Below are 21,752 nucleotides of genomic sequence, written 5' to 3' on the forward strand. Positions count from 1 at the left end.
CAAAAGAAAATTTCTATAACAAATTAAATAATAGTCATATATCTGATAAAGATTATGTACACGCACAAAATGTTTGGGAAAAATATAACATCAAGAATCTTGGCGAGTATCACGATTTGTATCTCAAAACTGATGTGCTTTTATTGGCCGATGTATTTGAAGCCTTTAGATCTGTTTGTCGCACTGGATATGGATTGGATCCTGCTCACTACTACACAGCACCTGGATTGGCCTGGAGTGCGATGTTGAAAATGACAAAACAAGATTTGGATTTGATAACCGATGTTGATATGCTTTTGATGATTGAAAAGGCAAAAAGAGGTGGAATTTCACAAGTCTGCTCGAGTAGATACGCAAAAGCAAATAACAAATATCTTCCAAATTATGATCCAACGAAAGAGAGTTCTTACTTGATGTACTATGACGCGAACAACCTGTATGGCTGGGCAATGTCTCAGGCTCTTCCTTATGGAAAACTTAGATGGGTAAAGGAAAAAGACTACAAAAACGTTTTACAAGATGTATGTATCTCTACACAAAAAGAATTGGATGAAGAAAAAGTTGGTTATTATTTTGAAATTGATTTAAAATATCCAGAGGAACTCCATAACCTACACAAAGATCTCCCATTTGCTTGTGAGAAAGAAAGTCCAAAGAAAGAATGGTTGAGTGATTATCAACGATCGTTTGATATAGGTGAATCAACAGAAAAATTACTTACTACATTATATAACAAGAAAAATTATGTTCTACACCAAAGAAATTTGCGACAATATTTATCAAAAGGTCTAAGAGTAGAGAAGATCCATAGGGTTCTAAAGTTCAATCAAAGTCATTGGTTAAAGGGGTACATTGATTTTAATACACAAAGAAGAACAGAGTCAAAAACAGATTTTGAGAAAGACTTTTATAAATTGATGAATAATGCGGTCTTTGGTAAGACTATGGAGAATGTGAGGAAAAGACAAAATATCAGACTATCAACATCTTGGGAACAAGCATCAAAATTAATTAATAGACCGAGTTTTACTCGAGCTGAGGTCTTTACTGAGAACTTTTGTGCGATCCATTTGATTAAAGAGAGTATTGAAATGAACAAACCTATTTATATTGGAACAACAATTCTTGATTTATCAAAGTCATTAATGTATGATTACTTTTATAATAACTTGAGGAAGAAATATCAAAATGATGTTAATCTACTTTATATGGATACAGATAGTTTTATTTTGAAAATTAATACCAACGATGTTTATTCAGACATGAAAAGAGACATTAATATCTATGACACGAGTAATTACAGTCCAGAGAGTGAGTTGTTCTCTTCTAAAAATAAAAAGGTGATTGGAAAGTTCAAGGATGAATTAGGAGGAAATGTTATGAGTGAATTTGTGGGATTGAGGTCAAAGGCTTATGCTTATAAATACATTGTGAATAACGTTGAAAAGACTGATAAGAAGTTAAAAGGTGTAAAGAAAAATGTTATTAAAGAAACAATAAACTTTAAGGATTATTATAACTGTTTAACAACAAAGAAAGAAGAGTTTAGAAAGATTAATGGAATAAGAAGTTATAAACATCAATTATATTCAGAAGAGATAAATAAGAAAGCATTGGGGGCTTTTGATGATAAGAGGTTTATTTTAGAAAATGGAATTGATAGTCTCCCTTATGGTTATATAAGTATATAAGTGATAAGATATATATAAGTGATAAGATATACATAAGTGATAAGATATATATAAGTGATAAGATATATATAAGTGATAAGTTAAAAAGGGGGGGGGGGGGGGTTGGGGATTTTAACGGGCTACCGCCGCCTTTTTTACTATTATATAAATGATAGAACCAAGTATCAACCAGACTAAAGAGTGGAGGTGTAATCAACCTTGGTATATAAATGGAAAACATAATGAATGTGAAAAATATCAAATAGGTATAATTGAAAAGGCAACTGGTAAAAAAATTCACAAAACAAATAAGAGAATTAATTTTAATACCGGTGAATTGGGTAAAAAAGATGGAAATATTTTTGAGTGGACGGAAAACTTTGATGGTTGTCAGGAAAATATATACTTTAATTTTAAAATGGTATGTGGCACTGGAGGTGCTCAAACAAGAACATTGAGGGAGGTTTACCATTTTATCTTAGCTCAGTTAAAATATCTTAATAAAGAACCAAACTCAAACATATTTTTTGTTAATATATTAGATGGTGAAGAGAGTGGCAAGAGAATTAAATTATTTCCCACGTATAAACAAATATTTGTAGGGTCGTTGTTTGAGTGGGTTATATTCACCAGATGATATTAAGAGTAAAAGGTTAAAAGGTCCATGAGGTCAGAAGGATCACAGGTGTTTAAGTGGTCTAATGAATAAGGATAACATGTCAAAAGGTTAGAAGGTTCGTAAAGAACAGGGTGAGAGAAATAGAGGTCTTTAGGGGCAATGAGGGAGGGAAAGAATTAATATGGAAGTGAATGGGTCAATGTTTGAGTGGGTCAAAGATTAATCTGCCAGATGATATGTAGAAGAAGGATGATAGGTCTATAAGAGAAAACAAATATTTGTAGTGTTTGAGTGGTCTAATGAACAACATTAAGGATAGGTACTACAGACAAAAGGTTCATAAAGATGAGGGTGGGAGAAATAGAGGTGTTTATGATTTTTGAAAAAGACAAGGGGGTAAATGACATTAGATAGGGATTTCCCATGTTAAACGGAGGTGTCCCAGAAGCAACATTATTACACTACTGGTAGGTGGTCTTTCTGTCTTCTACCGACTCCTCTCCGGCCTTGCACCCCCAGCTCTCTCTGTGCTCTGTCCTCCAAATATTCCTACAGGTCGCACAAGATCTGCCAGCAACCCTCTGATGGTTAAACTGCCGAAATCTCGGCTCTCTGCTCACCTTCACTCTTTCATTCTTCTTTTCTCCCGCCTCTGGAACAAACTCCCTCACTCCCTTCAATCCCACTCCTCCCTCCAGGTCTTTAAAACAGCTGTTCACCACCATCTCTTATCTTCCCCCATCCAAAACCTTGATCTTTTCTACCCCCGCTAATTCACCCCAGATCCACCTTGTTTGAAATTCCAACTTCTTTCCTGGAAGTCCTGGCAGTGTCCATATGTTTTATACCTCTCCCCCACCGCCCCCTTCCCATGCCCCCCCCCCCCCAAAGCCCTCGCCCTCTCTCAGATCTCTCGATGTCTCCATGTCTCTCGGTCCCTGCTCTCAAATGTTGTGTTTGTGTCCTTCCCCCTCTCTCCCCATCTTGTCTACCGCTCCCGATGTTATATGTTTTATGTCTCGGTTTGTCTTTCTGTGTGATTAATGTTCGCTCTTTCACGAGCCTCGATCTTGTATACAAAAAAAAAAAAAAAAAAAAAAAAAAAAACACACCATGTATTGGTAAGGTGTACATGTGAGGCCAAAGGGGGGTAGACGGAGACCCCGACCCTAACCGCTGACCACAAAGCTACTCGTGTTCTCCCAGAGAGGGGTACATTCTTATTTTGTCGAGAGAGATCACGGATTCCAATCTTAGTTACAAGATGAAAAGGTGGGGTATGTTCAATCTCCGGCTGAAGAGAAGACGAAAGGAGCACTTTGATTTCAGGGAAACCTAACCGAAAGTCCTCAATGTTACCAACACCTTCCCAGCCGATGTTTAGCTGTCTAAATTTTCTAATGACTATACGTACAACTTGGTCTACAAGTCGGACAGACCGAGATCCAACTGAAGTTGCCACCAAACCAGCAGGTTTCCACTTAACTCCAGATGAATCTCTCAGATCACATACTTTGTTAATCCCTCCTTGGATAAAAATTTTAATCAGGGCATGGCTATGAGGGATACCAGGAAAAAAGTTATTGAAGAAAAGGGGTTCTTGAAGGAACATTCGACAATTATAGCTCTCAAGGAAGCGGTGGACGTCAAACCTTTTCCAAGTGTCCAATAAACTCTGATAGAATCTCGGAAGAGAGGCAAAATTTATATGCTCGAGGTCTATCAAAAGAAGCTGCCGATCATATCTCAGTCTACCAGCCTGTTGTAACAGAAAAAATGCAAAGGGCCGCCAGGGCAGCTGTTCAGCGAACAGTACTCTCTGCAGAGACTGCAGCCGAAAGGCCACAACCCGACCAGAGATATCAACAATGCCCTGGCCACCTTCCTTCCGGGGGTAGTACAATATCTCAGGCCTCAGCCAATGGTAGCCACTCCAAAAGAAGTTTACTAGCATTCGCTGAGTAGCCATAATTAGTTGGTTTGATGGCTGTAAAGCAATAATTCTGTGCCATAATTTTGTTGCAACCAGATTGTTTATGACAAGGGTACGGCCTCGATAGGAGATGGACCTCAGCAGTCCTTCCCATGCTTTCAATCTGTGCATAATTTGTTCCAACACTCCTTCCCAATTTTTCATTTCTGTTTCACGATTACCGATATGCACTCCAAGATATTTAACCCCGTCCGTTCTCCAGACCAGGTTGTGTGGGAGTGAGGGTGGTGATACACAAGAGAGATTGCCTTTGCCACACCATAATGCTGTACTTTTATTCCAATTGATCCCACCGGAAGAGGCTGCAGAGAAATCTCGCATACAACGTTGTAAAGCAGAGACATCATTGGAGCTTCTAATCAAAACACAGACATCATCAGCATAAGCCGTCTGCACAAATTCTGCTCCTTCTATGCTTCTCATTCCCTGAGGTATTTGCTGTCTAATAGACCGAAGGAGTGGTTCAAGGGCGACTATATATAAAAGCCCAGAGAGGGGGCAACCTTGGCGAATACCCCGTTGGAAAGGAAAGGGAGAGCATAACCTATTGTTGATCTTCATCATACATTGAGTATTAGTATACAGGAGTTTCACATAAGAGGTGAAAGTTTCACCAAACCCCATTCCTTTCAGGACAGAAAAAAGGTACTTGTGGTCAACACGATCGAAGGCCTTAGTTTGATCAAGAAACAGCAATCCAAAATCGTCATGCAGGAAATTATTGCATGAAATAATATCTCTTACCAAAAAAATATTATCATAAATAGATTTTCCAGGCACACAGTAGGTCTGGTCCGGGTGTATAACTGAACTGATCACAGTCTTCATACGATTAGCAAGTACTTTAGAGAAAATCTTGTAATCAACACACAATAAGGAGACAGGTCGCCAGTTATCAACCAGTTGAAGATTCCCAGCTTTGGGTAGCAAACAAACGACTGCTCGTCTACAAGACATTGGAAGTTCTCCGACACGTATGCTTTCATCGAGTACATCGAGTAAGTCAGGTCCCACAAGGGCCCAGAAGGTCTTGTAGAATTCTGTGGGCAGGCCATCTATTCCAGAAGCTTTCCCATCTTTCAGGCTCCGCACAGCTGCTTCAAGTTCATCAGCCGAAATTGGGGAATCGAGCATGCATCGCTCATCCTCCTCGACACTCGGAAGCCCAGCAGTTAACTCTCGTATCACCTCGTTGTCCACGTTCTGAGGAGAGTACAAGTTAGAATAGAACCCTTTCAGAGTACACCTGATCGCCTGCTGGGAGGTCACCAGCGACCCATTGGGAGTGAGTAAAGTATGAATTTGTTGTGACCTTTTGAGGGAAGACTCTAACTTAAAGAACTCTTTGTTTGGCATGTCCAGAGTTAAATAGCTCATTCGCATTCGGACCAAGGCACCCATCGCCCGTTGCCGTACCGCTTCCTCCAGCACTGCTTTCTTTGCCCATATTAGTTGGTCACGTGCACCTCTCCCAACCTCGTCAACATTCTGTTCTAACGATCTAATTTCAGATTTTAACTGATCGATTGATATTGATTGGATTTTGGTGGTGTATGCACTATATTGTTGACAGAAATTCTTAATTTGGGATTTTGCAATGTCCCACCACAGCCGGAGACTATCATACTCAGGTCTGGAGGAGCGAATTTTCTCCCACACGACGTGAAAGGCCTCATTAAATTCCTTGTCATGTAAGAGACGAGTATTCAAAGACCAGTAAGCACTACCACCGGGTGGAAAGGGTAACTTAAAGGACATTGAGATTAAACTGTGGTCTGTGAATCCAGTTGGTAAAATTTTGGAGACAGACACCACATTCAACATTGGCTTGTTCACATAGAATCTGTCCAGCCTTGCCATTGACATAATACCATCATTGCATCTACACCATGTATAACAGCGTGAGAGTGGGTGTTGTGATCTCCACACATCCTTAAACCGAAAGATGTTGATGGTGTCCTCTAGAGCTTTCGTAGAGGCAACATGAGGCTCATGACCATTCCTATCAATCGACGGACAAATTGTGCAATTAAAATCTCCCACGATACAGATAAAGGCTGTTGGGTCCAGAGTTTTTACAAAATCCCGCAGAGTGGAAAAGAAAATTTTCCTCTCCATTGGGTCACACGGTGCATAAACATTCACTACTATAATCTTTTGGGTATTATAAAGAAAATCTACGGAGATCAAATGCCCTTTATAGATTTCTTTAAATGAAACCTGTTGAGCACAAATCTTGTGACTTAGGCAAATGGCAACACCGGCCCGAGGTGTAGGGAACCCACTTAGCCACCATTGCCCTTTAAAAAGTTTCCCCCAATCGGCTACTTGAGCACTAGTAGCGTGGGTCTCTTGTAAGAGAATAATGTCAGCCTTTTCTTTTCCAACCGCTTGAATGGTTTGCACCCTCCATAAGGGGGCACGACCCCCATTTATATTTAAGGATACAACATTTAGTTCCATGGTTGATTCTTCTGGGGGGTGAAGTCCTCTTCCTCAATTAATTCCTTGTTTACCTTCATGATGGATTTCCTCAGCCGCTGAAAGTCAGGTTCGGAGATTTCCACATGCTCACTCCTTTGCAGCAAAGGTTTTGCGGCTGCAAGGAAGGCCTGGATATTAGGAAAATGATCCTTAATTCGTACATGCCTTTGTCTGAAAGTTTCCTTCAAAAATCTGACAATATTTTCTTTTGAGATCTCCAAAGGCTGCTCTTCCTCCTGAGGGGGGGGGGGGGGGGGCTGTCAACCATTGCCACTGGTTCCTCATGGCCAATCAGTGTCTCTGTAGTTAGAATTCCCTCTGTGACGCTAGTAACGAGTTCCTCCTGAACCTGTAAAGAAACACCTGTTCCATCCCCATCTACCTTAGGTTCTTCATCCTCTTTATCCTCATGCATCATTGCAATGGGGGGGGGGGAGGAGTCGTTATTAGTAGTAATGGGTATTTTGCATTCCCCATTAGAATTGATATGGTCATCAGTAGGCTGTTCGGTTTCGCAGGTTGATTTACAACCTTCAGGAAAAAGTTCCCCTTCATCCTGAGCAGGTGGTATCATGTCAGCCATAGTTTCACCACCTTGCTGATCTTCATGTGAAGGACTGTCTGAATCGTTTAAACTGCTTCCTGTCTGCACCACCAACACTTTAACACCTTTGTCCTCATTCCTCGCACTTACAAGTGACCGTTTCAAATTTTTCCGAGACGCCGCATCTACAATCTGCTGCTCCTCACAAATCATTCCCTCTACAGGTAGAGGCTTCTCCCTTACATTTGCTGACTCATCGGTTGCACGATGGCCAGCTGTACTGGATGACTCATCGCTTACACGAAGCACATCCGTATGGGTCTCATCAGCACCACTCTTAGCCGTACCTTGATGGTCCGACGTAGATTCCCGCACTGAAGGCGAATCATCTACAGAATCCTCCGTAATGGTCACGGGGGGAGCTGGTCCGGCTGCTGTGGCATACGTTTTCTCCCCATCAGGACAATACTGCCGAGTGTGTCCATGTACACCACACCCGTAACAAATCAACCTCTCCGTTGCCGCAAAAATCCTGTGCTCACGTTTTGACGACTTAAAAACGAGAGAGACATTCAATTGCGTCAAACCATCCTTCAAAACAACATAACAAAACCGTCTAAACGTTTCGATATGCTTAAGCTTCCCGTCTGTGGTGCGAATGGAGGCTTGGATAATTCTCGACACCACAGTACCGTACTGACCGAGCTTCTGAAGAATCTCCTCATTAGACAGCGTCGGTAGAACGTTTGATAATATTACCTTCGAGGCCGGAGTGTTCCATGGCGAAACCGGAACAAACTGGTCATTACCCAAGGTGAGTCCGTTCTGCACGACGATGCGCGTGAAACGGACACGTGAAACGAAAACAACCACCTTGTGGTGCATTCGGGACGCTGCCCGTATGTTCTCACAACCGATCAATTCTCCGATTGCGAGGAGCGTCTCCTCCAGCGAGACATCTTCCGGTGGGACAAAACACATGCCGTGTTCATCTGTTAACCCCTCATCGGCGTCACGACCGGCATTACTTCGACTATTCTTGCTAGCCATTTGAAGTAACTAAACGAAAAAACCAATAAATGGTACAAAGGTTTATAAAGCCGAAATAAATGAAAAAAAAAAACAACAACAATAACTGGGAAATAAATAAATAAGTCCCGTTAACCACCTAAAGCGGATAACTTTAACCGCGCTGTCTCTCCCTCTCTCGCTCAGTAGACAAGACGATAGAAAGGGACACCGACACTCGGACAGCAGAAAGGACCAAAAGGTAGGAAAAAAGGAAAAAGCAACACGAGACACAGCACGTACCGCCAGTGACTGAGCAACAGACCTGGCGCTCGCACGTGCGTGCTAAGCGAGCGGCAGCTGTGCAAAGTGGGAGAGAGAGAGAGAGAGCGAGAGAGAGAGAGAGAGAGAGAGAGAGAGAGTGTGTGTGTGTGTGTGTGTGTGCTCAAACCCATGCTTTCCCAAAACAACACAAAAATCGTTGGAAAAACTTTTATTGTTTGACGTTGACCACAGGAATATCCTGGCTTTCCACTCCGACAGATCTTCTTCCTTTTAAAAGTTCATAAAGCAAAATACCTGCAAAGTAGGCAGTTATAACACAATTGTTGAAACTTTCATCACCCTTGATCACCATGGGCACATGACATTCTCCTACTGCGCTGATGTAAAGGCTCTTTCTCAACTAGCTTGATGCTTATTCAGCTTCAAAGACTAACTAACTTTACCAGTTGCCACAGAGAGGTTGAGCGATTCGATTCCAGGGTAGAGAGTCCTGCCGGCTGGGATGGCAAGTAGCACTTCACACTGGGATGCCACATCATGTGACAGGCCCATTCCTTCGCCCCCTAAAACACATGCCAGTGCACAAGCCATTTTGGTTAAAATCAATCGTACCTTTTCAAGACCTTCGATACAAGGTCTGTTGGGTCCATTTTGGACACAATTTGTCTGTTTGAAATTTATCACATTGCATTTATTACCCAGTTAACTTATTAAAGAACACAAAATTGTTGATACTCAAGAAGTAAGCATAAATTACTTTTTTTTTATTATCATAATGGTGAGTAAGCCAGTGTATCTGCAGAGGCGTAGCTCCAACTATGCAAGCTTTTGTTCTCATAATTACCAAGTACATTGGAGTGGTTATGACACTGGACTGGCAACCCAGAGGTTGTGTGTTAAAATGCAACTGAAGAGAGTAACACGATACTCAATGAGGCAGCCACTTCTCAAAACAGAGCTAACGTCTTCAGAATTACTACGTCGCCATCAGAGTATCGATTAAAAACCCACCTGGCTCACTAATGACCTTCAGGTATGGGGTCATCTGCAAGCTTTGCCTGGCTCAGTTTATGCGAAATTCCGGTCCATACTGGAATGGGCACCGGATTGGTGCCAATAAAACAAATGCAGTACCAACCACATCCCCTCAACTGGAAGAAAGAAAAAATATATATTTTGCAACTTGTAGTTAGAAACTGAGCACTAATTCATGAGGTGTTAAAAGGAAGGTGCACATGTAAAACACTAAATTTGGTTGGCCTGTTCTGCGATAACTCATGATGCTCAGAACCCAGGTTCAAATTCCACGAACTCCAGTGTATGTGTTATTCCATTGTCTACCAACATCCTTATAATTCCCATTAAAGTACACTAATGTCTACCGATTAATTATAATTATCATTGAAATACACCGATTAATCACCTCCACCACCAGAAGGTTGGTTGGAGGTTATGTTTTTACCCCTGTCTATTTTTCTGTCTGTGAGTAGGATGTCTCAAAACGTTATGACGGATTTGGACGAATCATGGTGGACAGGTTGGGTGTGGGACAAGGACAAATCGATTCCATTTTAGTGAAGATCCAAATTCGGATCCAGATACGAGAATTTTTTAATTTACAATTGATTCTTCACCATTGAGAGAGGGCCAAAAACAATGTATATCATGAAAAAGTCAGGAGACGACGATGGTTCACGAGCGAGCGGTATTCAATGACAAAGGACGGACTATAACCGAAACAGGCCCGGACAGGCCCGGAAATGTCAAAACGAAGGTTACTGACCTTGAAATGGGATAGAAAATAATGTATAATCAGTTATGAGGTTAGTTAGCTACACAATACCGAAAATTCGGTGAAAAATGAAATGACAAAAAAAAAAAAAAAAGGGGGGGGGGGGAAATGAAAAATCGAGCTCCGTGGGGCTAGCCACATGACATTAGCCTAACCAAATATCGCAACCCCTGTCAGATTCCACCAAACTCCTCGGAGAAGATGTAGCTTGAACTCGATTACCCCCTAAAAAGACATCTTTTTGGGGCGTGGCTCCGCCCACAATGGGCGCAATATGCACACTCTAAACACGACACAACTACATGATATCAACCTCCCACCCAAGTTTCATCAAGATCGGATGATATCATCGGGTAGCTATGCTGTGGACAGACAGACACAGACACACAGACAGACGCACACACATGACGAATATAGTGGTCACTTGATAACTTGTGAACCAATATTTCAAACTAGAATGGCACTCTTCGCCGTCACGACGTCAACTGATATGCCTCTGCCCACATTATTACATCATTATAATACTTGTATCAAGTATTATAATGGTCATAATTTTGCATTGCATTGTTGTATCAAGTTTCATTTAAATCCCTTCATCTGTTCACAAGTTGTCACATTTTTACCTGACATGACCTCTGATGTTTGACCATGGGGCCCCCAAAATCTAATCCAATCAGTTAATCTTTACATCATTATACATATCTGTACCAAGTTTGAATTGGATCCCTGTAGCCATTCTCAAGTTATAGACCTATAACAGATTTGACCTTTGAGCCCAAAATCTAAGCACTTAATCTTTACATCATTATACATACCTGTACTAAGTTTGAATTAGATCACTTCAGCCATTCTCAAGTTATAGACCTATTACAGACTTTGTCCTTTGACCTCTTGACCCCAAAATCTAATTAGTTCTTCTTTACATCATTATACATAAGTGTACCAAATTTGGTCAGAATCTCATCACTGGTTCACAGGTTATCGTGGTAACAGTATTTTTACCTAACTTAACCTCTGAACTTTGCCCACGTGACCCCAAAATCTAATCAGTTCATCTTTACCTCATTATACATAACTGCACCAAGTTTGATGAAGATCCCTTTAGCCGTTCTCAAGTTATCGCGGTAACGAAAACCTATCATGGATGGACGGACGGACAGCCGGACGAACAACCTGAAAACATAACGGACAGACGAAGTCACCAGAGGCATAAAAATTGTGAACAAGTTCTTACAGAACTAGTTGGATGAGTTGGTTAGGTCACAAAAACAGATTAGATTTTGTTTCAGGAACAGATCCAGATCCGGCTGTAAACTGTTCAGCCTGGCGTAGACCGCAATGCAATGAGCAGAAAGAGCTCTATTTCTTGACTTTTGCAACCACCATCTGGCAACTACTTGAAATTTTGTAGAAAGATGAGGAAAAATACATTGAATAAACACACAAAGTCGTCAAGGATAAAACTTGCACATTATTTAGTAATAGTAATTTAAAATTTCAGAACTTCTGTTTGTCGCCCTCTTGAGTCCTGTTGGGGGATTGTATAATAATACATGATACATTGTATAATAATATACATTGTATAATAATACAATAATACATGTGTCCCAGCAAACTAGACTCAGCAGACTGGTTCTAATGATTACTTATAAGTTGTCACGTACTATGTTTGACCTTATGGATGTTTCTCTTTTCTGGCAGATGCAGAAGCTTTGAAGTACTATTTACTGCCCTAAAACAAATGATCAATCTCTATTAACATCGTTACCAGAAAAAGAAACGTGTTCTGTCTCACAAGCATTTCAGTGATTGGTACAGTATGTAAATGCAAGCAGTGTTATTATTAACAATGTTCTTCCAAGGAGCTCAAGAGTGAGCGATGAAATCAATTGCCTATTCATCTTCTGCATTATCAGAGTCTTCTTCAATGTCATCCATGTCATTTTCAGTAGGGACTGAATTATTGCAGTCTATACACTTGCATAGATCTGTACAAGGTATATTGTGGTGTCTACAAGAGCAGCGGCCCTTTCCTCCTCCTTTGGGGTCCTCACAGTTTGTCTTCTTGCAACTACAGTGTGTGAGCTCCAACAGAGTGCTTGGTGCAGGAGGAAGATCACCCCACACAATCTCCAGTTCGGTGTCGTTGGTCACTTTCCATCCATGATTATGTGGGCTCGGGATGGTGGGAAATTGTTCCAAACATTTAGTGTGCACAGCAGCTTGGTAGTTAGCTCTCAAAATATGTTTTTGCAAGGAGTCCCTGGTAGGGGGCATGTTCATCTCAGCTTTGACACCCATCAAAAAGTTATTGTATCGAGCTGTGTTCACGTCAGTGCAATCTTGATCATACAACTTGCACACAAACCTCTCCATCATGTCACTCAGACTGGCATCTAAGGTAAATGCATTTCCCAGCTTTTTGAAGGCTTCTTGGAAGTCTGTAGATTCACGCAATAGTTTCATTGCCTTCTTCTTTGACCGCCCATAAAAGGAGCTCACAGAGTCACATCCAGTGAAGCAGTGAAGGCCAATGAGAGCATCTGTTATATTTTGCCCAAGATAATCTTGTATGACACTCAGATTCAATGTGCGTTTCCCATTTCCTCTGCCAGTATGAAAGAGAAGCTGTGCACTAATCTTGTGAGCTTTAGCCACACCAATAACAAATACATCAGTATCTGGGCTCTTGATGATGACAGAGGGGCATCTGTTTGAAGAAGATGGGAGAGAAGCAGCAGCATACTGGCAGTGTAGGAAGAGTCTTGTGTCAGCTTCCTCGTGGTTGCATTCAAGTTCTCTCACAGCAGTTACTTCCAATGCACCAGCAACATTACTGACAGAATGACACTCTCCATCATGTGCCATCACAACGGTTACATTTTGAAGGACATGTCCAGAGCTTTCACTCCACAGCTTGAAAAGAAAACGTACCAGGGCTCCCTTATTTTCATTGCATGACAGAAATTTCTTCCATTGCTGTGGGACTTTTTGATCTGCTGCATAGATCTTTGTGATCTGACTTCCAGTAGCTGCACGTCTTCCTCTCTCTGTCCCTTTGATGCTGAGCTGTCGGTAAGTATCCACTATAAAAAAGTGAATAGCATCACTGTGGGCACTCCTTACCAGGTCAATAAGCTGCTTGAGTATGTGACTGGCAAGTTGGCCAAATGTGGCTGGAAGAGCTCTGTGGTAACTCGTGCAGCATTGCCATACCATCTATAATCCACACACTTCCAAGTGGGATGCCTTCCACCACAGGAGGTGGCTGAACACTTGCTTCGATGTAATGTAGCAAGCTGGACTTGGTAGTCTTGGTCAATGTTCCATCTACACAAGAAAGGGAAAGCGGCAGAGGACCCAAATTGTAGGACATCATGTTCTTAATGTCTAGCTTTCTCACACTGGCAATGATGAGAAGCCTTTGGAACAAGTTTCGATCAGCTCGTATTGTAACCTCCTTCCCCATCACTTTTGACTTTGCAGATTTGCTCATCGATGCAAAGGTTTTCTTTTTTTGCTTCTTCAGAACTTTGAAGATATCTCCATCACCCTGTAGTCGTTCTTCACAGAAAGTTCTAAAAGCTGCATCGCCACTTTCATAAGCTGTTATATAATCATGTGTTACATCAGTTGATGCTGTGGCTCCGGATGCAATGTGAACTAGCCCTTCATTACTTTCTTGGAAAGGGTTGATCATGGCTTCAACAGTTTCAACTACTGAACGGATATTCCTCTCATCTTTCATCATACGTGCAGTACTGAGATCTTTCTTCACTCTACTTCTGTCATCCTTTCCTGCCATCTCTTCACAGAGCTTGCTGATGGCACTCCGTTCATGCTGGGACAGTATCCAGCGGGAAACCGCACCCTTGTTTCTTGTGAAACCAACCATGCCTCCTTTCGCCTTGGAATCCCTGTTGCAGGTTTGCTCAATGGTCTGGTCACATGCTGTTCCACAGAACCCATGGTCAGTATGACGCTGTACCGCAAACTTCCCTTCCATGAAGGCCTCGTGAACTGCTGGATGACTATCGGGTAGCTGACACATTTCCAGCCAATACACTGGCAGGTATCTTGCATAATTTGTATGATCATATGCAAAAAACCAGGGTATGAAGCTGCGAATGGCTGACAGATGGAGTCTCCAATCGCCTTGCCTTGTTGCACGCACAAACAGAAGTACGAATTCCATCATCTCAATGTATGATGACCACAGAGCAAATGTTGGCTCCTTTGCCGACTGATGCGACACAAAATTGTCATAAGAGGTAGCCACAACCTGGAACTCCTCCGATCTTAGGTACTCTTCAAATGATGGACCAGGAAAAGACGAGTTAAGCTTGAAGAGGACATCACATGTCACTGCGTGTTCTACCTCTGAAAGGGAGCTCATGTACGCTTGCCAACGTAAACGCTGCATGGCCTCCATAACATACTTATTAGCTCTTATGCTGCGATTGTAATGGTGTCCGCTAACAACTACATTAATTGAGCCTTGAGCTACAATGTTTGACTCAATCATCACATTCTCCACCCCGGCATCTCTGAATCGTTTTCCAATGCATGCCAACATAGAGAGTACAGTATGGAATGCCCCAAGACGAACAATGATTCGATTGCAGTACGTCTCATTTACCCATCGAATCTGTTGTGCCTTTGAATAAATTGCCTGATCAAAGACAACAACAACTTCTTTCTGCTCAAGTGCATCAGCTATGGAAAGACTCTTGGCTAAAATGGTATTGACCGTGTCATACTCTGTTGGGCTTAGATCGATGATGGGCAGGTAACCAATAGCAGACTGTTGTGGAACTGTTTTGCTTAGCATGATATTAAATCCAGTCCATCCTGGGAGAAGTTTGTCACCTACATCAACTGTCTTCATCACCATATCTATCTATAATTCCAGTAATCTCTGTACGTTTGTACGTCTGTACGTCTGTACGTTTGTCTGTGACCGCTGTTTCTCGACAACTACCGGTCCGATATACTTGAAACTTGCCAGGTATATTGCTGGGGACCCGAGGATGTGCCTTTTCAAGGTTTGAAATTAATCGGACAAGTACTTACCGAGCTATGGCGATTTAGCCGTTCGCCGTTCGCTTTGCCGTTGCGAATGGACCAAACCATTCATGTAAATAGAGGGGGGGGGGGGGGTTCTGTGGTCGTTCGCTTTGGCTTTGCGAATGGACCAAACCATTCATGTAAATAGAGGGGGGGGGTTCTGTGGTCGTTCGCTTTGGCTTTGCGAATGGACCAAACCATTCATGTAAATAGAGGGGGGGGGGGGGTTCTGTGGTCGTTGCGAATGGACCAAACCATTGTTTTTTTTTTGCAGTTTTTTTTTTTTTTGCAGTTTTTTTTTTTTTGCAAGGAACGGGCACCCACGTACGGGCACGTCCTAGCTTATATATAGTACGGGCATGCCCTAGTATGATAAATCCAGATTGCGTGGATGATTCTGGGCTATCATGTGTTGTTCTCGTCCAAGGCTGATCTTCTCACCAAATGGCTTGGGTCCAGTCTTCTTGCTGCCAAAGAACGTCTTGATGTCAGTGGGGGGAGCTTCGAATGATCGCTTACGGGACTTGGGTATGGTCACCTTTGGCGTTACAATCCCTTCATGCGGCTTGGTGGAATGTTGGATGATGATCCCATTCGTATTATGTGTTGAACCCTTTCCAGAAATGGTTTCTTCACCAAAGTCATTGTTGTCAAAAACAAGAGTAGTGAAGATTGACTGAACTCCAGCTGGAAGAAGGTCATTTCCTAGCGCAAGTTGTCGTTTGGCAAGGGCAGGGTCATGATCTAACACCATTGTGTTTGATACACAGTGACCCAGTCCATTCAGGATTCCTATCAGCTTTGCTGAACCAGTGAAGTGTCTCACTGCCATGGCCAAGGAGGTATGCTTTGGCAGCAACACTCTACCCTTTGTCTTTAAGTACACAATGTCCTGTGCAATAGAGAGCAACCTTCTTTCTTCGTCACTTGTAACTGTGACCCTCTCTGCACCTACAGGATCTTGGCTAAGACCTGAAGACCATGCAAGGAAGTTGTAAAAAGCTGATATGGAATGATGTGATTGGTGGTCTGAATATGTAGGTCTTCTGCAGTTGGAGGCCATGTCGAACTTGTTTCAATGCTGTCCAGAGAACACTTCAAGATTTGTGCAGCAGAATACAAAGTTCTCAAACCATCAAGATCTACACATTGACTCGGTGTCATTTTTTGTCAAGATCTACACACACACTCGGTGTCACACACTACACAAATCGTTTTTTCTCATTTTCTCTCTTTTGTGCAAGTTATATTCTTGACGAGTTTCACAAACTTACTGAAATATATTTATATACATCATGTTAGGATATTATGTAGTTGCAGCACGGTGGTCACAAAAGTGAAAGATTTTCGGGGTCAGCATGCAGTCTAGGAGGTATGTTCTCTAACAAGTGTCGTTCTAGTTTGTCCTGCGATTTACGTACAAGCTCTACTATGACGCTTCTATAAATGTAAAATTTAAAACCATTTTTATGCCTCCGCCGACGAGGTCGCCGGAGGAATTATGTTTTCAGGTTGTCCGTCCAGCTGTCCGTCCGTGATAGGTTTTCGATTCCGCGATAACTTGAGAACGGCTGAAGGGATCTTAGTCAAACTTGGTGCAGTTATGTAAAATGAGGTAAACATGAACCGATTAGATTTTGGGGTCATGAGGTCAAAGGTCATGTTAGGTAAAAATCCTGTTACCACGATAACTTGTGAACCAGTGATGGGATTGACCAAATTTGGTCCACTTATGTAAAATGATGTAATGATGAACTGAGTAGATTTTGGGGTCAATAGATCAAAGGTCAAAGTCTGTCGTATGTCTATAACTTAATGGCTGAAGTGATCCAATTGAAACTTGGTACAGGTAAGTATAATTCTGTAAATATTAACCGATTAAATATTGGGGGCATGAGGTCAAAGGTCAGAGGTCGTGTCAGGTAAAAATGTGATAACTTGAGAACAGCTGAATAGATTTAAAGCAAACTTGGTACAAGTATTATCATGATGTAATAATGTATTGTTGAACCCATGACAAATGGTCAGTAGGTAATCAACCCATCATCACCACATTAGCGTGGAATCATGATTCATGAGAAATATTCGCTCATAACCAAGCAAAGCTTTGAACAGCGGCGCACCGACAACGATGAGCGTAGGTCTTGTTGGGCGGAACTCGTAGCTTGGCAAAACAGGACATCCACCCTGATGTTGAGATGATTCTGCAGCTGTGCCCACCACGTGCCAGCCAATTTTGGCCTTCTCCTGTGTGTCATAAAAATAATGCAAGAAAGGCTAACTACCCTGAATTAAAAACAAATCTCAACACAAGCAAGATTAAAGACATGTCAAAGTGTTTACATATCTACAGCTGTGAAGCGATTTTAAAATAATAGAAAGTAAAACAATTAAAATACCTGTGGCTGTAAATACATACAAACAAAAGGTACATTGAAAGACCAAGTTTGCATTAAAATGTAGCCATGCTGCATTGATCAAGATGTGATGTCATCTGAAGATCCAGTGCTCATCAGTTTGTTTCAGATGTTTTGGGAAATTTCCTGACACCGAAGAAGAACCCAACCTCCTTCGGCCTGCACAGCAATAATTTATGCTGTACACCCCAAGGCAAGTCTGCCATACCTGCAGAAGTTCAGCCATGTTGGACGTCGCAAACACATCCATGATCTCCATGACCCCAGAGCTGGCTTTGCTCACCACTGGCGTCAATGGACAGCTGGTGGACACGAAGGCACGAGGCAATATTGATACACACCGACGATTCAAATGATGGACCTAAATCCTGTAAACCCAATAAAAATATTTAAACATTCTTTTCATACAAACCTGGATTTTCGTGAAACGACAACACGTTCCACACCCAGGAAATAGGCTGAACGCATCACAGCTCCCAGATTCATGGGGTCAACCACACCCTCCAAGGCCAACCATATTTGGGTTCCAGCTGACTCAGACTCTGAAGATTTCTTCGGAAATTCTCCAATTCTTCTCAATCCTGCATTAATCCCTTGGTATGTGGGGCTGAGTGCAGGATAATGCTCTTCAGGATCACCAGCAGCACCCACTTCATTTTCTTTTTCCTCATCTTCAATTTCTGAAGAATTCCGGCTCTGCACTGTCGCTCTATGTGGCGAGTCAATTTCTTCAGTTGCGCCGTAGGCCACTAAAGACTGCCTAATAGGCGATTTGGAACTTTGATACAGCTGATCAATTTCTTTTTTCTCTGTGGAAACTTCATGAAATTGTGTCCGTGTATCCACCGATCGAGAATCTTGAGCAACAGAAATCATTCCAGCAAATAATGGACCTTTAAAATCAACGATATCTTCACAGTTTAAAAGCGGGTTTGAACCTTGATTCAAAATGACATCACCAACACTATTTTCAGCTGTGCACACATCACTTCCGTGAGCAACGGGATCCTTTTTCAAATCATCTTCGGAATAGATATTGCCAACCTGCAAAGTAGTTTTCTCAAAACATCTGGTTCCTCCTTCCTGCACACATCCGGCATGTCGGGCAATAGTTGATCTCTTGGTATTGTCATGATCAAGGTAGTACAGGCGACTCGCCTGAAGGCACACCCCTTGATGAGGTCTTCCCTTACTGAGCACATCAAGCTCACGGCGCTGTTTAAATTCCATTGGAATTGCCCGCTCTTTTGCCAGGCGCAAAATCTCTTGGACCTAATCAAGGGAACAATCAATAATTGCGAGATCAAAAATACAAAGGTTCACACTTCTATAGGAAAATTACTAAAGCAATTGACAAAATGGCTTACTGATGCTGCTAATATAACCAACAACCCACAAAACATACCTCAAATCTCGTGCGGCTTCTGTGTTCACCCAAAAAGAGTCGCACGGGTTGACGGAGGCCACGGAGCAGGGCTAAGTAACATGGTGACACTCCAAAGAGAATGTCCAGTACACCTGTATCTGCTTCAGAGAGCACAGCATTATGCCTCGCTGGAGAACGGATGCTTTTGGCCTTGCCAAATTTCAGGGCAGCGTGCTGCCGCTCATGGTCAGGGGAGTCATCATATCGAAGCCGTTGACGCTCTTTACGTGGACCTTCTTTCACATTGTCTACGAAAGGCCAGACTGAACCATAGCCCCAACCAGCACGGCTTTTCTGCTTCTTCACTGGTCTCTTCTTCTGGCCTGATAGTCAAAAACAAATACACAATTATTTCATTGATATCTTGTGAGCATTTCGGCCCAAACAGTGATGACTCCATCTACATTTCAATGTCTGACAACATGGACCAACTTCTATCCACTCATCCCAACTCTCTCTTCCTCATATGTGGTGACTTCAACTGTCATCATGCCACCTGGTTGGGTGTGGGTTCCTCTCTCACTAGTCATGGCACCTCAGCAAAGGACTTCTGTGACTCACTGGGATTGACACAATCTGTCAATTTCCCGACCCGGATCTCAGCCAATGGAGTATCTTCTCTTCTAGACTTGGTTATGACAAACTTCCCTGCTAATGTCTGCTGCTCTTCTTCTGCTCCAATCGGTTCTTCTGATCATGTGCTTGTCAAAGTGGACATCTCTCTGGCCATTCTCAGAGAGCCTCCTCAGCGTCGACGAGTCTGGCATTTCACTCAGGCCGACTGGGACGGTCTTCAAGCAGCCATCAATCGTCTGGATTGGTCTCCCATCTCCACTGCCTCTGACATCAATTCTTCCTGGGAATTCTTCCAAAGCAAACTGATCTCTCTCATGCACAGATTTATCCCATCTCGCCTTCAATTGTCTTACCCTTCCTCCCGTCCATGGTACACTGAATCTTGTGGTGAGGCAGTTGCCCTGAAACAACTTGCCTTTGCCTCTTGGAAGGCTAATCCAACTGAAGGAAATCTCAGTTCCTTCCACCAAGCTCGGAACAAGTGTGTGTCTACCCTCAGGAGTGCCAGGAAGCACTATCTCTCCTCACTCAAGAATGAACTCTCAAACCTGTCTCCTTCCTCCAAATCCTGGTGGCGTCTGGTCAAATCCGTTTCTGGTGTTTGTTCCCCCTCCATCCCCTCCCTTACCTCAAATGGCCACACAGTTGACATCGCACGTGACAAAGCCGAATGCCTCAACTCTGTGTTCGCCTCGAAATCCTTAGTCCCAAACCCATCTCTCTCTGTTCCCACCTTTCCCAGTCGAACCCAACTGCTCCTGGACTCTGTGTCCTTCTCTCCTGACAAGGTGGAGGAGTTTTTGTCAAACCTCGACTCTGATTCTGCAACTGGACCAGACGGCATCAGCCCACGGGTCTTAAAATCCTGCTCTGCCGCTCTATCTCACCCTCTCTCTGTTCTTTTCACCCTATCTTTTGCTCAAGGTCATCTGCCAGCATCCTGGAAATCAGCTAACATTACCGCTTTACACAAAAAAGGTGCAAAAACAGATCCTTGCAACTACAGACCAATCAGCCTGCTCCCAATTATCAGCAAAGTCATGGAATCCATCATTGCTTCGGATATGAAATCTTTCCTCTTCTCCAATGGCTTGATCTCTGATCATCAATTTGGTTTCAGACCAGGTCACTCTACTCTGGACATGCTGCTTCTGCTGTCTCAACAATGGATGGAGGTCCTCAATGCCAAACAGGAAATCAGAGCTGTCTCCCTTGACATATCAAGGGCCTTTGATACGGTCTGGCACCCAGCTCTGCTCACCAAGCTCTCCTCCTATGGTATCCATGGAAATCTCCATGCATGGCTTGCGGACTTCCTCTCTGGTCGTAGTCAACGTGTGGCCCTGAATGGATTTCTCTCATCTCCCCTTCCTGTTCAGGCTGGAGTTCCCCAAGGAAGTGTGCTGGGCCCTGTGCTTATTCTGGTCTTTATCAATGATCTCTCTGACTCTCTGGAAAATCCTCTCTATCTCTTTGCTGATGACTCCACTCTCTGCCGCTCCATTCCTCTTCCCTCAGATCGGCAGTCTGCAGCCTCCTCACTCTCTGAAGACCTGGACAAAATCACAGACTGGTCAAACAAGTGGAACATGTCTTTCAATCCTGCCAAATCTCACTCTCTTACTATGTCTCTCCGAAAAGATCGACTGGACAACCCTCCCATCTACTTTCTCAACAATCCTCTCCAAGAAGTTCTGTCACTCAAGCTTTTGGGTCTCACTATCTGCCATGATCTTTCTTGGGAAAACCACATTTCCAAGCTGGCCTCCAAAGCCAGTCGCCGACTGGGCATCCTCCGTCGTGCGAAGTCCTTCCTCGGCACACCTGAGTTCCTCACCACTTACAAGGCTTTCATCCGCAGCTCAATGGAA

General features: G+C 42.8%; 2 protein-coding genes across 3 annotated transcripts in view; both read right to left on the minus strand.

Annotated features, from left to right (window-relative positions):
• LOC137430068 (acetyl-CoA carboxylase 1) overlaps positions 1 to 21,752 on the minus strand; it is a 763,460-nt gene that overhangs the window by 381,558 nt on the left and 360,150 nt on the right. The gene's annotated exons all lie outside the window — the stretch shown is intronic.
• MRM1 (mitochondrial rRNA methyltransferase 1) overlaps positions 8,797 to 21,752 on the minus strand; it is a 56,486-nt gene continuing 43,530 nt past the window's right edge. For both annotated transcript variants that reach the window (XM_068120580.2, XM_068120582.2), the window contains 6 exons: positions 19,285 to 19,628; positions 18,292 to 19,151; positions 18,088 to 18,181; positions 17,586 to 17,709; positions 9,047 to 9,166; positions 8,797 to 8,897 (listed from right to left, as the gene is read on the minus strand). In XM_068120580.2, the coding sequence (XP_067976681.2) occupies positions 8,812 to 8,897; positions 9,047 to 9,166; positions 17,586 to 17,709; positions 18,088 to 18,181; positions 18,292 to 19,151; positions 19,285 to 19,628 (1,628 nt within the window). In that variant the 3' untranslated portion in view covers positions 8,797 to 8,811. The remainder of the gene's footprint in view (positions 8,898 to 9,046; positions 9,167 to 17,585; positions 17,710 to 18,087; positions 18,182 to 18,291; positions 19,152 to 19,284; positions 19,629 to 21,752) is intronic.

This window comes from Myxine glutinosa, chromosome 6, assembly GCF_964187855.1.
Source record: "Myxine glutinosa chromosome 6, kmMyxGlut1.1, whole genome shotgun sequence".
Lineage (NCBI taxonomy): Eukaryota > Metazoa > Chordata > Myxini > Myxiniformes > Myxinidae > Myxine > Myxine glutinosa.